Source organism: Leptosomus discolor, chromosome 7 (assembly GCF_034619465.1).
Source record: "Leptosomus discolor isolate bLepDis1 chromosome 7, bLepDis1.hap2, whole genome shotgun sequence".
Classification (NCBI taxonomy): Eukaryota; Metazoa; Chordata; class Aves; order Leptosomiformes; family Leptosomidae; genus Leptosomus; species Leptosomus discolor.
In genome coordinates, this window is record NC_141397.1 from 21,061,715 (window position 1) to 21,079,469 (window position 17,755).

Consider the following 17,755-nt stretch of genomic DNA (forward strand, 5'->3'; position numbering starts at 1 on the left):
ATGGGCTACTTAAGATATTCCTAGGGCCCAAGTAAGTATGAAAATTTGAAGGTGAGCTGTGTTAAGTGACTCTTCTCCAGAAAAAAAAGGGAACAGATAGCAGGTTTTGTAAGTGTAGTTATTTCTAAAGGTTACGTATTTGAAAGCTATTCTATTTGGAATTTATGAAGGCATCCATAAACCAGCACCTTCCTAGGAGAATAGAATAGTAAATGAAAAATATGTGAACTTTCCAGAACTGGCAATGTAATATTTTATGGAGTTCATCTTCATAAATTGACATGATCCATTTGTGCTTCTTCAGACAGATTTGGAGTTACAGAAGTAATTTTCTAGTGTCTGACATTCTTTGCTTAGCATTTGCATTTCAAAATTGTTGTCGCTGTTGCTATCTGAAAGAGAATACAGAAACAATCTCAGGAGTGTTTTTGTTTAAAAAACATAAAGGATTTGTATTATTGTTAGGATGGCTTGCAGTAATTAAAATCTGTCTGTGTTTTATAATATAGTGACACTGCAATGTCAGGCTCTTTGGTACAGTGTGGCAGCAGCTCAGCAGATGGGTATGAAAACAGGGTCGTGCACAGGCACTCACACACACGCTGTTGTTGTCAGATACAAATTTGTAATCTTCATTTAGGCTCGGCGTTTGTTAGGAAGCAAAGACAGTGACCTGGAAACAGCACATATACAGCTTTTAAAGTTAAGCAGTTTGTCTTTTCCAAAACAAAAAGCATTTTGATGAGCTTGCACTGGTGTTAAAATGCCATGGTGAATAAACCCAGTGTGGGCACGCTGCACTGCGGCAGGCAGTGCTGATAGACAGCAGTATTGGTTGCAGCAGTTGTAGAATCTTGCAACATCTTTATTTGTTCCAAAGGATCCTCAGGCATGAATGATGCAGGTAGCGTTATATAAAGGCAAGGTAATGAAAGCAGTTGTGGTTTGTTTTGTGCAGTGAAACACGCCTACCCTTTATCATTTGGAATGAGGAAGGTCAAGTGTGATAAATAATTTTGTCCCAAACCAGGTTTTTAAACAAAGTTTCCAATTTATTAAGTGAATAGAGATAAGCAAACAGCGCTGGATGCACCGGGAGTCTCTGCTCTACCAGGATGCACACCGAGTTCTAAAGGCAGCGTCTTTTATATTCTTACACCAGCGTCTTGACCAATCCCCTTTTCTGTTGGGTCTTTTGAAAGTCTCGAGGTCTTTGTTTCTTGGTGCACTTTTCTCCTATTGGATCCTTTGAAAGTCTCATGGTCCCATCTTTTGGCGGGCTTTTCTAAGCAGCTCATCAGCTCTAAGCGGGGGTTTTTAAGAAGCGGTTACATTGTTCCAAGCGAGAAGCACACTTGTCTATATTTTACTCTTACAAATTCTCAATTTGATTCAAACATTCATCACAATTATGATATAGGTTATAGTGATTACAAATTACTTCAGATCCACACAGGGTACAACAATTACATTTATCACACCATATTCTATTTTGACACGAATCATGCCTATATTTTCCACATCGAGTAAACAAAGTTATTCTAAACTCATGTTCAGTTACTGAAAACTGTAGAAGCACTAGAGGTTTGCCTTTTCAGTCCCTATGTTTGCAGAATTAGGACCTCAATTAGATAAGAATTCTGTATCAAAGCTAACTGTTAGAAAGGTGGATCAAGAAAGAATTGTTACGGCAAAGGAGAAATAAAGACCTTTTGGAAGAATTGAGTTTTATTGAAAGTCTTGTAGACTTATGGGTAGCCATGACGCTCTAATTTGCAGATGATATTAGCAGTGAATCGCACAGAGTCTGTGAGGTCAGCACTGAAATAGATGGTGAAATCTGAGGGGCAAATGAAAGAGCAGAGAAGACAGTTTTGTAGTTATTGATGGGAGCGAACTCAAATTACGGATAGAGATTGTGCTTTGGTATATACAAAAATCATGAAACTTGTATCCTGAAATGTAAATTTTGGTGTCATGTACCATGGTGGCCTAAAGACAAGTGGCGAGGAAGAGTGCTCTCTCTAGGGGAACTGTCAGGTGAAATACAAGTGTTGTCCTTGCAAAAAGCACTTGAACTTTTAAATGAATTAATGTATAAGGACCTGTGTTTTATTTTTCCTGTGTTATCAGCTCAGTGAATCCATTTAAGATGACATAGTCAGCCTTCCTCTAAATCAACATCTACATTATCTGGAGTTTCTTTATCAAGTCTGCTGCCCACAGCTTAGCAACTAATGATTCCACTTAATTTGTGTTAGCTGCAAGCTAAGCACTATAAACACTGCTATAGAATTAAATTAAGATTTTAATAAGAATAATACATTGCCAAGTCACACTTTTGTCTGCTTCAGGTGTTTCCTGTGAACATCCATGGAGGAGTAAAAGGATTTGAAAGCTACATTCTAGAGGAATTTGTGTAGTTTCTGTTACACAGAGAAATGCTGAAATTTCGAGAAACTGCTAAGCATGTCACTGTTGCCAGATTTAATTCTGCTTGCTCAGATGCTATGATCGCAAGAAGATACACTATTCAGAGGAAACTTGGGAACGGAAGCTTTGGAAGTGTGTATCTGGTTTCTGACAGAAAAGCAAAACATGGAGAAGAATTGTAAGTAAACCCATCACCTACTTTAAATAAAAATGTTTGGAACATATTTCTTGCATTGTAGATGTTTTCTCTGTATTTTGTGTCTCATCTCTCAATTTTGGTGTTACGTTGCAGCCTTAACTGTGTAACTTTAGTGAGGACATAAGATAGGAGCAGACTTTGTGCTGACTCGGCATTCCAACTGAGCTGTTTTTGTTTCAAACGCTTTATCTGATGCGTCTAACTTATTGTGCTTTTATCTAAGTCCTTTTTAATTTACTTGTGCAAGACAGTGGAAGTAGATAGAAAGTCTCAGACCCTCATCTCCATAGTGATGTACACCTCTGAATCTTTGTAACAAATAATGAAAATAGTAAAAATATAAATAGCTTACCTATTTGCCAGTGTCATACCTTGGACAAGTTGCTAATGTAAGGGAGGTGCTGTGGAAAAGACCCTTGTATTTACTCAGAAGGGAGGTAAATTTTGGCATTGTCCTGACAAGAAGCAGGGCAAGCTATTTGCCAGATTTCACAAATTTGCTCCTCTTCTTTGTAATAAAATTGTTTGTTGAAAGCTTAAAGCTTTATAATTTATAAGCTATCATTCCATAAGTATATCAGTATATAATGTGTGTGTACAATATAATTGTATAGTTTATTTTTGAGGTCTTTGTATTTTATAAATAAACTCACTTCTTGGGTTTCTTTCTTCAGGACACTTATTAAAGTGCTGGGCATTTGCCTTCCATTCCATGCTTATCCATCTTCATGAGCATGATGTTTTCGTTTTAGAAAATGTGGAAAAAGAGAATCCTTAGTTTAATTGGGTGCAGCTACTGCAATATCTATATTGTTTCATTCAGTTACACATGCCCATTAAAGCATGGAACATTTAAAGGGAGCATGAAAATGTCAGAATTTCTGAATGTATTTTAATGGACTTCCCTCTACATTTCTGATGATTTCTTATTTATTTACTGTAGGTAAATCTTTTGATAACACTTAATTGGATGCTTTCAGGAAGTGCTTCTGTGTCATTGTAAGGACTCAGATTTTTGGAGGGATCTCAAAAGAAACTGTACTATATTGATGTCCTGGGTTTTTATAATTGAGTTGTCTAAATGAAACCTAAAGTTCAGAAATTCCAGTAAACACCTTTCCATTTGCTGTGTGGCTAACAGATAGTGCTTTTTAAAAAGTGCCAGCAGATCTTAAATTTTTTTTTTTTTTTACCTACCTGAATTTGGACGGGTCTCATCAGTTTGCCTTTCCTTTAGGATTCTGAAGCCACAAAGAGAAAAGAACATTTTCAGAGTGTTGTCATTTCTGTATGTGAGTTTGAAGTTGAGTGCCTGGATAATGCATTACTGGCTGGACTTCCTGTTGTGTAGAGCTGTGTTTGTCTATCAGTTTGATACTTAGACAATGTGATATTTAACTGTGAGTATTTTCAGGTTTATCCAATAAAATTTCTAAGGCTTTTTGTTTAAAGTCTGAGACATCTAATCAATGTGCTTTTCAGCCAGAAATACATTCTTTAAATAGGGAGGTCTATTGGTCATTATTGATGGACCTATTAATGAGCAACTATATGATAAAAGAGCTTTTTCTGATTCATTTGTGCCCCACTTTTGCTATTTATGACAATGCATTCTTGGCAATTTTACTTTAATAAACATGCAGTCAAGACATAATTCTTTCACTTGTTTTCCTTCTACATCAGTTTACAGCTTCTCAGATCCTTGGATTAGGGTTAGAGGCTACTAAACTCCTAGGTTTTTTTAGCTGGCTTACAAGAATTTTGGTTCACGCTTAGCCTTAGCTATGGTTTTCTACAAAATGTTCTTTAATGAAAACTTTAATTAAAAACAATAGAAAGTGTTTTTTGTGTTTTTTTTTTTTTCTGTTAAAATAATTCATCATGCAAATAGGGTGACAGGAACTACCTGAGCTTATAAGATCCTTCAGAATTCATCTATTACTGAATCCATTCTTAGAATATTGACAGTGTAGTGAAATGTGTGTCTTCACACATTTGCTGCTGTAGCACAAGCTGTCAAACCAAGAAATATGCTTTGCCTTTAAGTAGTTATTATCTGGGTGTTTTTTTTTTTTTTTTTTTCCTTAGGAATATTTATTTGAAAACTTTGATTCTGGGTGACTGTGTTTTTGAACAAGCATTCACTGCCTGCAGCATTTCATGCCTGTGTTTTGTTAGGGATGAGGCTGAGTGTGTCCTCTGCCATCTTCAGGACAGAAGCCGAGTGTCAAATGGCATATTCTTTTTTGTTTTATCGGTCTCTTTTTGTGACTGCAACAATATTTAAACAAGCCAAAGTGCTAATGTAATACTGTAGTTCATCCTTTCATCACTAGGGGGTACTTGTGTATCACAGTTATTCATTCATTTTGGGCCTCAAATGTAGGTTGACATTCAGATTCCCCCGACTTTCTATCACTTATGTGCTAATGGATGACAAAAGTACCGGCCCCTGTGAACGCGAAAGCTCAGGTAGCATAATGAGATAAAGTGTAGACACTTTCTTCTATTTAAAAACACTGGTTTCTTAAGGTGGTAAAGTAGAAGTCACATTCTCAACACTACTTTCAAATCAGAAAATAATCTCTTATGCAACTGTACTGGTTACTGCTTCTGTTATATTTTCCATTGGGAAGTATATATATGCCTTTAAATGAAAATGTAAGGTGTTTATGATTCTTTTTAACGAGAATAATCTTGATACAGCTCTGAAAGTACTTTGGCAGAAAAAAAAAGCAACTGAGATATTTAGGTCCCATATCATCTCAGCAGAATTAAAGTCTATTTTTATTGTTTCAGAGATGATCTAGAACATGCTGACAAATGTTATATACAGTGGGAACTCAGCCACAGATAGTTTCCTGAAAATTGCTATAGTCTAAAGCACTGTGAAAGAGCATAGGAAAAAATCGTAAGAATACAAATTCCCAAGAAGAGTGACATCTTGGATTTTGGTACAGAAGCCATTCAGGGATATCTTTTTCAATTTTCCATTAGTGCAATGTCTCCAGAATGGGTTCGTGCAGAGACTAACAATGGTTATCGTGTAATTTCGTATATGCTCAGTGAAGATTTTGAATTATTTTAGAAATAGGTTTGGGGCGTGTATTGTACTTTGTTACCCCTCAGGGATCTTAGCTGTGGTGAGTGAAGTGTTATGCACAGAGTTGCTTCAGCTGGGAGAGAGAGAAGGCTGATTATTTGGGTCATGTCTAAAGTTAATGGACTTGCTTCATGTAAAACTCTCCATATAGAGCCGCTGAGGCCGGTAATGCCTACCACTCTTAGAAGTACAGGCTAGCTTCATGCTGATCTCCGGTTCTGTGGATGGGGTCAGGATTACTGACTTTCTGAGATCATACTAGATCAGAGACATCCCGTGTGATATGGTTGTGTACTCTGTAATTAATCAGGTTATGAAGCTCTACAAGTATAGTAGCATATGTAGGTCTCTTACTATATGTTCCTCTTAAGTGTTGCATTGTACAACACATTCCTTGCCTGTTGCTTTAACTTCCTAATTTGTATTTTTTGTAAATTGTATTTTCTGATTTTTTTTATATTCATGTTCCTGTGTGAGTTCTGTAATTTAGTCTTTTTTATCAGATGACTCTGAAAATATTTTTCATTTTAATTTTACATTCCACCCTGTCTCAATTAGAAATTTATGTGCTACTGTAAACAGCTGTCAGTTACAGACATAGCTAAACATCTGAGCCAGTAAAATCCCTAGTCATACAACACGTCGCCTTGTGTCGATGAACTGTTTTCCTTTAGAAAATAATAGTTATAAGTCATTGTACATTTTTAAATATGCTTTCATAGGTTCTGTTCACATTTAAGTTTACTGAGCAATAGCTTCTCTACTTGTATTGCTTGTGTTTTATGTTTTTCCAAGGTATGTTATTCACAGTGGAGAGGGAGAAAACCAAACCAGTCATTAGTATTCTGGAGTGAAATGGTGCCACCATGGGGTTATTTCAAACTGGCTGTTAGACTTAAGGATCACACTTACCTCATTCTGAGATTTCTGCTTTGTGCAGACATGTGTTGAATAACTTCTCTGAGTTTCATAATGATTTCCCAAAAAAAAAATAGTGCAAGTTCTTAGTTCTAGATTTATGACTAGGCAAGGTGACTTTTGTCTTCCCTGTGGAAGTTACTCCATCCACTGTACATCTTCTACAAGAGCTTTTGATCCTGTTGGATGATTCTTGACAAGTATGACAGAGGGTTAAACATCTCAAAGATACACATTCCTGCAACTTATGTGAAAACAGACAACAGAGTAGAGAACAAAATGAATGCTTTCATAAAAAGAAAGGCCAGAACCTGTGAGACTTTTCATGATGAAAGAAGTTTATGTCCTAAACAATCCACACAGGAGAGAGATCATGAATTTCCCCTGGGTTGGGAAGAAACTATGATCGGAATTTGTATCATCTTAGACCCTAAAGTCAGTTAGACACAAGAGACATACTTGTACGAAAACAAGCTTCTTAGTCCCAGTTTACACAGGATGGCTTTATTTGTGTATTATTTGATATTTTCCCTGTTAGATGTTTGAAAATCTTCTTGTTTTGAGCCAGGTACTGTACATTCACTAAAAATGCACTTTTTCCGTTCTGGGGCCTGAAAGTACTTTTTGGAGCTGTGAAGTATTTTTATCCAGTTTGCAAATGGGCCATAAACAGGGAGGTTAAACAGTTTGCCTATGTTCATGGTGCAAGGCAGTGGAAAATAACTGGGCCACTACTTGAGAAATCATCCCTTGATATCTTGCTAATTATTAGCAGAATGTCTAGTTACACTGTAGATGCTTGATCCTCATTTAGAGGCTGATGTCATGGAGGTCAGTCCTACAGTTTGGAAACATGCTGTTTTGTGCGTGACAGGAAAGAAGCCTAGTTTGCTGTAGAGTTGCATCCTCTGTTCCCTTAACCTACCACAAAAGGCCCTGCTTTATCACCACACATGTTATGACAACATTCCTTTTTCTGGAATGTCCCCTGTTCTTTTACTTCCTCTAATTGTAGCTCCAGCCTCTCCCTTCTGTCTTGTATCCCTCCAATATTTGTATTTTCTTTCTGTATTCCCTAATTAGTAGTTGGAAAAGAGACAAGTCAAGTCATGGTGGGCCCCAAGCATACGCATAGGTGAGATAATTGGTATATGTACATGGGCCATTTGGTAGCTCAAACAATGTATAACTTCTGGGATCCAAGGCTCTTGCTACTTTAAATAAGATCATCTTAAGATCCTTGAAATTGCTGCCCTTCTGCAAGATTTAGTTGCAACTGGATGATAACTCCCTATGTTGAGTAGTGATTGCTAGGCAGACTGTTTTTTCCTTGGTAGACAAGGCTACTAAACTTAGGACAGTTGGAAGAATTTGGAAATGCTGGTGGGACAATTATGTGATGAATTCTTCTGCAACTTTCCAGTGTACTTAATATTTACTTTCAGTTCTTTGCCCACATATAATATATAAATGTTTTGAAGCTTATTAGATCTTCTTTGATAGGAAATTCAAGTCACACCAATATGTGAATACAATGCCACTTCCGTTGTCAAAGTATCAGCATCTCAGTAGTTATCAAGCCAGTACTGTCTTATAAAGCTACCATCTTGATCTGCTCAAATGCAATCTCTAATGACAAAGGAAAGCATTTCAATGTTGTGTCTAGGAAACAGTTGATATGAATTTTTTTTGTCATGGGTTGAGGCTGGGCGGGCCACTAATGAATGACAGACGCTCCCTATTAACGCCTCTCCCCTCCCAAAAGGGAAAAGGAGAGAGAACAAGGGAGAGAGACTTTACGGTATGGAAAAGAAAACTAAAACAGCTTTAATGGGATAGTAACAATAAAAGAAAAGATAAGAATAAGGAACTAATGAAATATATACAATATGTACAAATATATACAAAACCAACACCTAACCCAACTCCCCCACCCTCATGACGATACGTCACCACCACACTGCAGGGCTGGCACTGGGGCAGCCCCAGGCTGGACTCGGCAGCAGACAGGGACAGGATGCAGGAGCTGGACTCAGGCACTGGATTCAGGGATGGATGGATCAGGATCAACGACAGAAGAACAGACAGAGTCCTCCTTAGATGTCGGCCATCGAAAAAGAGAGAGAGACCCTCGTGATCTCTCAGCTTTATACTGGATATGACGTCTATGGGATGGAATACTCTGTTGGTCAGGTTTGGGTCACCTGTCCAGTTCGCTCCTCCCTGTAGGTGTGACCCTTTCACTCCTGGCACCCCAACTCGGAGTACAAGATTTAGCAGTGACCTTGGTCGCTATAAGAACAAGTATAAGCAAAGGCCTCTCTGCATCCCATTCCTTGGTACGAACTATAAACATCAGGCCTTATCACTGCTAGAGGCAGTCACTGTCTGGAAAAACACGCTGCTGTTTCAGAAAGTGCCGTTAGTTAGAGGAGACTTAACTGAAAAGTTAAAGCACTAAACAAGAGTTAGTTCTGGTTTAGCCCAAACCAGGACATTTGTAAATGAAGTGTCAGTATAGATTCTAATTTACTGGTACATTCAGAGAAAATTTACTTAAATTTACAAATCATCTTCAAAATGCAGGACATCTGCAGGTGTTTGTTTTTGGTTTTTTTTTTTTTCCAGATTATTGACTCACATATGATTTTGCAAAAGTCTGCCTCAATTTTTGAGGAGTTTGCTTTTGGTTCTGGATGTCATGGACCTAGACCTACCCAAAATAATTACATAACTCGGGTTTTATAAAGAGAGTAGCAGGATTGTACCAGCATTTTTACAGCAAATCTTAATATCCCTGCAGTTGCTTCTACCCCAGTCCCCCTGAGCAGATTATCAGTTAATTATAGCAGGTAATTATGGTTAAAGACAAAGTCTTTTATGGCAGAGATTTACGTTCAGTAGTAGTCTTGAAGGACAGTGCTATCACTTATAGATAATGAATGTCCTAATCAACTGTGCCAAGTCCAGCTCTGGGTTAAGTTTCGCTAATTCATACCCATGCATGGGCAAGCAGCTGAAGTACACAGTAGGCAATAGGGACTTCCAGCTCATAAATATTCACAAGGTACTTATATGTCCCCGTGGTGGAAAGCACACGCTGGGAAGCGCCAGACTCCTTGGACTGCTCCTGTGTGTGATAATTGTGGCATGTCGGCTCAACTGCGACTGACTTGCATTATACCATTAATCCAGACTCATGCTATGATTCCTTGGAAACTGTGCGCTTAGCTGAATAATTTATCACATGACTTTCAATTATTTATGACTTCTTATAACAAATGAAATAAAATCTAAAGGTGGAAGAGTTTTGTAACTTACAAATATCCAAAGACAGTCAGCAGACTGCTGTGTTGTTAAATCCCTGTGTTTGCCTATCTGAAAGTATTCCAAGGGAATGGTCATTTGACACTGGATTGATAAAACAGGAACAAATGACTCCTTGCCTTGCGAGTTGTCGTGTCTGTGTTCATCTAATCATGAGTTTTCCTTTTTTTTCCTCCCCTATTTAATAATAAAAACTAGAAATGAAAACTAGAATCCATCAGTGTCACGGAGGCACCCACACAATGGACAGAGCAGTCACTCAGAAGACAAACCGCAGACCTGGATGCCAGGCAGAGGCACTCACAAAACAGACAGAGCAGCTACTCACAATGGTTATTTATTCCAACCAAACCAAAGCAAAGTTTGGATGTCGGTTGGGAATATACCACTACACAGCTGACTTAAGAATTCCTAAGATTTTTTAAGATTTTTTAAACAGGCCTCTCAGAAAAATGATCCAAAATGTGCACTCATCCACTAAAGGAGGGAAAAAATCTCTCACCTAAGGGTACCCGAAACTATAATCACTCATCCCTCAAGGATATATCCAGAATTATTCACTCACCAAAGGTGGTGGGTGAGAGCACTCAACCCCAGGGAATTTCCTCAGGTGGGTCCTGACCCCAGGAGAGCCCTGCTGCTCCGAGGAGGACTGGCTCAAATCGGGTCCCTGGTGGGGCCCCATTTATACCTGAGTTGAGTCTGACCCATGGTCATTTCTAATAGTTGGTGCCAGCAGGAGAAGACAGGGTAAATACAGTGCCCGGGTTTTCGATGGCTGGACAGCCCCGTCTTTGTGTGCTTTGTTCGGTCTCCTGAAGGACCTGATCTTCATCGTGTCTTTAGCAAGACCTGCTTGTTTTCAGGTCCAGGCAGGTGCACCTGCCACAATCAGGTCATTTTAGATTTGTGCACAGGTACGCACGATCTTCTTGGAAACTCTACAAAGGTGCATTTCATGTGGGACCTTCCTCGTTGCTGCTTGTTTTCAAATAAGCTTTTCTTAGTGAACAATCTTTTGTTTGGTTCAGTCAGGTGTGCTCCTGCTTCTTCATGTAAGGCTCAGTTTACTGTGTATTAGTTGAGATGCTGTTGCTACTAAGGTGTACAGTCATCCTTGGCCCTAAATTAGAGATAATAAGAACATTGACAGAAGGGTCTTGCTGATTTAGCTAGAGCAGTTTAAGAAGTTAGCCTTCATGTGTTTCCCCTGAGTGGCTGAGTGTGAGCTTCATATTCTGTGAACAAAGCTACGGAAGTTAAGATATAGCAAAGCGTTGAAGTCCTTGCTGAAACCTCTGTAACAGTGGCTGATGCTCTTGTGCCTTAGTAAATGTTTATTTTCAGTGTTGGTAGGCAGTTGCAGCTGTGGCCACAATTGTTTCAGATCATTTCTGGTGCAGGCCAATACTAGTTCAAAGACCAGTTTGATAACCCTGGACTCATTCAAAGCAGTTCTCACTGGAGACAATGTGGGAGGATGCTCTAGTCTCTACCTGCTGCATCCCTGTCAGTGCCCAGCTTTTCCTGCAGCCCAGCATGGCACTGTAGGGCTCCTCCTGGCTTTCGGCACATGGAGTTAAGGACCTGCAGACCTCCCTTGCAGAGGGAACGTGACAGTGCCAAAGTACAACATGGGTACAGAAGACAGCCGCTGCCGTTAAAGCCTGCTGCAGCTCTGTATTCCTCTCTTGAGTAAAGCTATGCTTTTACGCAGCTACCACAGAGCTATGGGAACAGATGCACACATGTATCTTCACAGAGGGATGCTCTGATAAAATTGGTAGAACAACAGAATTGATTGTTGCGATACCCAGGAATCCAAGAAATGAACCATCTTGCACTAAAACAATTTATTTAGAGTCAGTGTAAGGAAGCTTGGAAAGTCCCTGTGCTGGATAAATCCCTAGTGGGGGCTGCAGGACAGCTTGGCATTGGAGCACAGATGTGAGATTTTATACTCACCATCACATTGGTGATGGATTTGGCAATTTAAAGCCACAGCCATGCTACAGGCCTTTGCACAAGCAATTTCTTTGTTAAATTTCTAGTTCCCTCATTTTCTGAAAGTATATAACCTGGTATTCTGTCATCTTTGAGATCAAAGGGTGAGTACTCAGAATATGTTTGGAATCTACATTCAGCTTGTGTAACACAGGTCCCTGTAAAAATCCTCTGCAGCAATGTCTGATACAACTTTCATACCTGCTCAGTCATCTTTGTGAGCTTTAGTGGTATTATTACTGCGGGTTTTTTGTGGGGCTTTTTATTTGTTTGTTTTTGTTTTTGTTTTTGTTTTTTTGGTTGGGTTTTTTTGGGTTTTTTTTATGCCAATCCTTTTGGTGTATCTTTCTTTGACTAAGTAGCCTATTTCTTTGTTTTTAGTGGGATTTGCCCATTTGACTGGGTTGCATTCTAACTATTTAGAATTTATGTGAATGAGAGACGTAGTTCCTTAAAATATTAATTGGGTTTACTCTAAATATCATCCCCCACAGAGCTGAGCTCCCGGGAGCTCAGAGCTGCAGCATTTGCCACGTTCTGAACTTGTGTGCAGGCAGTAAGTGGTACTGATGGTTGAGTTCATTGTTTTTCAGATTGTTTACAAGTAGCATTGTTGGTGAATTACTGGTTCTTTGAGGTACATGGCAGAGAATTTAATGATTTTGTAATTAAGGAAATACCTCAACATCACTTCTGTCTCATTCATTTTCTTGAAACTGATGTTTGGCTTTTGTGTATTTACAAGCCAGCCTTAGTAAGCAAATGGAGGTGTACAGAATTATTACTTTAGGTTGAACTGTGACCACTTGCCTCAAAGATACAATATGTTTTTGCAATATTTGAATATGCTCATCTAATGTATCTTGTGGCACTTTACCCTTGTTGGCAAGGTGTTTTCTCTTAAGTCTACATCAAGGATGTTATAATTTCTTCCATGCAGAAAGAGTCTCCATCTCTAACTCCACTCATTCAGTAAGTTGTAATGAGAAAACTGCTGCAGTGAGTGGAATAAATTCTGGATTTGCTAGACAGTCAGTGTATTTTTCCTTCTTTTTTTCTGTTGGGTTTTTTTTTCCTTTGGTTGTGCTTATGGGACACATTAGTAAACGTAATTCCTAGTTCACTGTTTCTCTTACGTGCATGATGTGCCCTCCATGTGTTCTAAAATAACTTTTCGATGTTGCTGGGTAGTTACTTCATTTTTGAATTGGACGTGTTTCACTGATTTCTAAGACCACAGTGTCACGCTCGGAAGGACTAGAAAGTATTAAAAGATTTTTATCTAACAATAGATATTATACACAATTTGTTTCCTCAGCATTGCTTGATTCCCTTTGCCTTTGATTTTAGACTATGTAGTAATATGCTTTTGTAAAGCTGTAAACTGTGCTTTTATCTCTTTCTCCTCTCCCCTGCTTTTTTTTGTGTACCATAGATAATTCAATGCATATCAGAAATAAACATTGAAGGAGATGCCTGCTGGAAAGAGACATGCAGGAACAGTGAGTTTTCTCATTAAAGTTGCAGCAATTAGTATTTAAATTACTTAAGGGAATTAGTTCCACTGAAGGGACAATACTGTTGATATAAATATCCTCGCAACATTGAAAGGAACATAATTCTGCTTACAAATAGATTTACATTCAGGAAAGAATCAATTAAGTTTTACATTAGGAAATGTTTTAGTTGGATTTCTAAGGAATGCATTCTTATAGCGATTATTAGTGTGTCTGATTTCCTTTCACAAATACTGTTCTTCAAAATTGTCTGTTTTCTGTACACTGATGCATATAGATCAGGTGATCTGAGGGTCTTCAGAGTTTCTTATGGAGGTTAATTTCAAAATTCGAACTAATTCTTATACAAGGAAAATTCTTTTTGGCAGATGCTGTAGCACAATGCTGCAAGTTGAAGAAATGCAACATGGCAACTGTGAGATGTTTAATCATATTATAATGCTTGAAAACAAAATACTGCATCCAAGCTTTAGTTCTGTTAGTAGTGTCTCCTTTTTCTGAAAGGGAACGTTATTTAGCAGAGAGCAGTTAATAGTGAAATGTATCAAGTATGTGTAATGAAATTGCAATGGAGAAATGTCTGGTTTAGATGATTTGATGTTCAACGGAATGAAGTCTTCAAAGATACAGAGAATAAACAAATTATTTAGTCCTTGTCACATTTCTCTCTAAATTTCCATTTGGGTTAGTGGCAGCATGGTATTTAATTACATTCTTAAATAAGACCAGGCTGTAGAAAAAAGGATGAATGAACAGTAGATGGTGATAATGCAACATGTAGAGATAAAGCATTGCTAAAAAAAAAAAGTACATTTAGAGGTATGTAGTCTGCACTCCATAATAATTTATTATTATTAATGATTTTCCTGAGTAGACACCAATTTCCTCAGTTCAATCACAGTCTTCTAGTATTTGATTTAGAGATGAAATGTATGAATAGAATATAAATGTAATTACATTTTATTTTTTCATTTTGAAATGTGGTTTCAAAAATGTGACTTTAAAGGAAAAATCTTCCTTTATTAATCGATGTCCTCTTTTGTTTTGCAATTTTTAATCGTGAGAACACCAAATGTCCCAAAGAATTATTCAAAATAAATACATTCTTATATCTAAATAAATAATGTTAATGGATGCTTTTGTGCATTAGTAATATGGCTTGTTCAGTTCTGTGGAGGATAACACAAGTACTCTGCTTTGCTTTCTAATAATTGAATTTTTTCCAATGTTGGCACATATGGTTGATCAAAAATAATTTGAAGTATGCCCTTTTGTATATATGAGATTTTACTCAGTGCAGAAGAAAATGATATAAGCTGTATTCCTTGAAGCTAACTTATTTCAACAGTGTTCTCTTTCATGTTCCATAAAATATATTCTACGTTTCTTTGGGATACTAATTAGGAGTTGTTAATTTTCAAATAACCGTAAACTGTTACATCATGAGCTGAACTGTTCAGTGTTAATTCATATATTAGAAAATTAGGCATCTCGAAAAATGTTTGTAGGTGCTATAATTGTGACTTGCTGATGGAAGTGAAAAGTGAATCATCCATTTCACTTGTAAATTTGTGAAATCTCACCACCGTTCAAAGATAGTTAAGCATGGTTAAATTCTTTAAGATGCTTATTCGGAAAGTAAAATTATATTTAAGCCATCGACAGATATTACAGTGCTCATACAGTGATTGAATTCTTAGTGGTTAACTCCGGGATTAGTTCTCGACATTTATGAATGTTCGTGAACAGCATGAATAGGCTATTTTGGAGGACAGCAAAAGACAGTCATTGATGACTGTTATGGCTAAAACTCAGCCCTAAATCAATAGCATTCATGGGGATGACAAAAGAAGCTCAGCATTTGATTTAAGGAGTTGTGCAGCGATACTTAGCGTTGAAATGGGTTTACAGCTTGACTAATAAATCAGTAATGGCCATGGGAATGACAAAAGGAACCCAAGATTTGATTTAAGAAGTTGTGTAGTAATACTTAGGCTTGAAATGTTTTGGTTAATGAGCAAACATACATGTGTAAGTAGCAATAGCAAACGGCACTTGTTTGTTTTTCATTGGAAGTGTGGTAATCTTTTTGATTTTCCCACAGAAATCAAGTGCTCTTAATTTACTGTGAGTGTTTCTTCCCTTAACTAAACCTAAGTATTTGTTCTAGGTAGGACTGATCGGTGTATGCTGACTTTTTGCATTTCGTGGTTTCACCAGCTCCTTCTTTCCCGAACAGATAGGTGAATGTCTTTAAATTATCTGAGCACACAGACACTGATCCTCCAAATATAATGGGTAAAATATAAAGAATGATTATTTGAATTTTTGTTACTAAGCTGTAAACTGCAGGACAGCCAGGCACTGACACCAGGCAGAGAAATCTGGTAAGATTAGTAACAGGATAGCTGTATGTATGATGGGTAAGGATTAGAGGAAAATTACAATAGAACTAGAAGACCAGCCTAAGTGAGGGAAGTATATTCCAGGCAATGGGGTGCAACATAAAATCAGTAAAGTATCTTAATTGCAAATAAAAGCTGGTTGTGCAAAAGTGCAAACATGAGAGGTTTGAAAGGAAACCTAAGGAAGCTGTAACACCTGACAGCGGGCAAGTTACTTTACATGAGAACCTCATGTGCACAGTGGAATGTCAAATCAAAGGGATCCTGTAACATCCAGATGTAAACTGTACAGAAAGGACAGCTTAAGTTGGGGAAAGGCAGGACTATGTGTCAAAAATTAGATTCCAATAATATAATATTTTCAGTGTGAAAGTTAACAGAAATCTAAAATTACGATTTTGGAACTACGCTGTAGGCTGTAACATGCAAATTTTGTCAACTGTGCAGTATTCTAGAAAGCAACTGACTGTGAGAATCACAGAATGTTAAGGGCTGGAAGGGACCTCAAAAGATCATCTAGTCCAAGCAGTAATGATGGGTGACTTCATCTTGTCTGTATGCACATGGTGTCCCGGCACTGAATTTCCTACAGTTTTAATACCATGGAAGGTGTCGTGCAGACAAGACTTGTGCATGAGGGTTGTCACCTCTTCTTCATTTTGATCCCCTTTTGTAGTACTATGCCCTCTCTGTTTGCTGTTTGGTAAATAGAATTTAAGACATCATTAGTTTGACAGGCATTCCTTAATTTTATTGATTATGACCAATTTCAGATCCAATTACAGAGCCAGTACGAGGTTATATGTTTTTACAGAATTGCCTCTAGTCCTTGTACTGAGGAGTTACTAGGTGAAGAGGTAGCCCTACAAAGATCAGAGTGAATAGAAATACAATGCACAGTTATGGGTTATGCCACAACTCTCCGTATGTTCTACTCGGGCATATAAACTAAATGGAATGAGTTCCCAGCTTTGCACACTGATTACCTGCTAGCAGGTCTTGCTAAGCTCAGGCTGCAATTAACTGAACAACTACGTGTGTAAAATAAAGTTTCTGTTTAAATAAAAACTTCAAATTTTGATCATGTGTTCCTAGAGCATGCCTTCTCTATAGTATTTTATTAGACCTAGTTATTCTTGACATTGAAACAGTTATATTTCTTTTACTTCATTATCAGCAAGCAAATATACCTAGTCAATAATTCATGTTGCACTTTACTCAATAAACAGTGTGTTTTGAGAAAGGCTGTCTTCTTTTAAGAATTGCATCTGATCCAATAAATCAAATTATATAATAATAAAGTATGTCGTCGATGTAAACAAATACCAGATGGGTTGTAAAACATTTGATTTTTAGATCAGTGCAAATAGACTGAGATGAACACTGCTGTGGCATGTTGTCAGTTGCTAGTAAATCACAGAGCTCAAAAAGGGATTCCCACTGTGTGTCCCTATCTTGGAGGATTCCACCTTTGTGCTGGTTTTCTCTTGTTTTAAGTTTAGCTCCATTTATCCTCATTTGCTCTACGCTATTGTGCTTTTGGACCTGGTGTACTGGCCTGGCTACATTTCAAAGCGTGACAAAGCAAGCCAGCAAGGTTTTGCTGATGAAAGCCCGAAGGTGTTCCCAGGAAAGATCTGTGAGCCTGCTGAGGTGCAGGCACTGCAGAGGCAGGGCAACTGCTTTCTGTATTTTGGGGAGTGGGCCTATCTCTCATGTTATTTTCCCACCCTGAAGGGATGGATGCTGTTACCTGTACCAGACCCAGCTTCCTCCGGGATGGGTGTAAATAGTGACAGCCAGTGCTTTTTACTCTTGTACTCACTACGAGACTCAGTTGTGGTCAGTT

At 38.0% G+C, this 17,755-nt stretch overlaps 1 protein-coding gene across 1 annotated transcript in view; it reads left to right on the forward strand.

Moving 5' to 3' along the window:
• Nucleotides 1-2,237: 2,237 nt before the first annotated feature.
• The window catches only part of NEK11 (NIMA related kinase 11), an 88,230-nt gene continuing 72,712 nt past the window's right edge, over nt 2,238-17,755 (forward strand). The window contains exons 1-2 of the mRNA XM_086468534.1: nt 2,238-2,254; nt 2,438-2,611. Coding sequence (XP_086324660.1) covers nt 2,238-2,254; nt 2,438-2,611 — 191 coding nt within the window. The remainder of the gene's footprint in view (nt 2,255-2,437; nt 2,612-17,755) is intronic.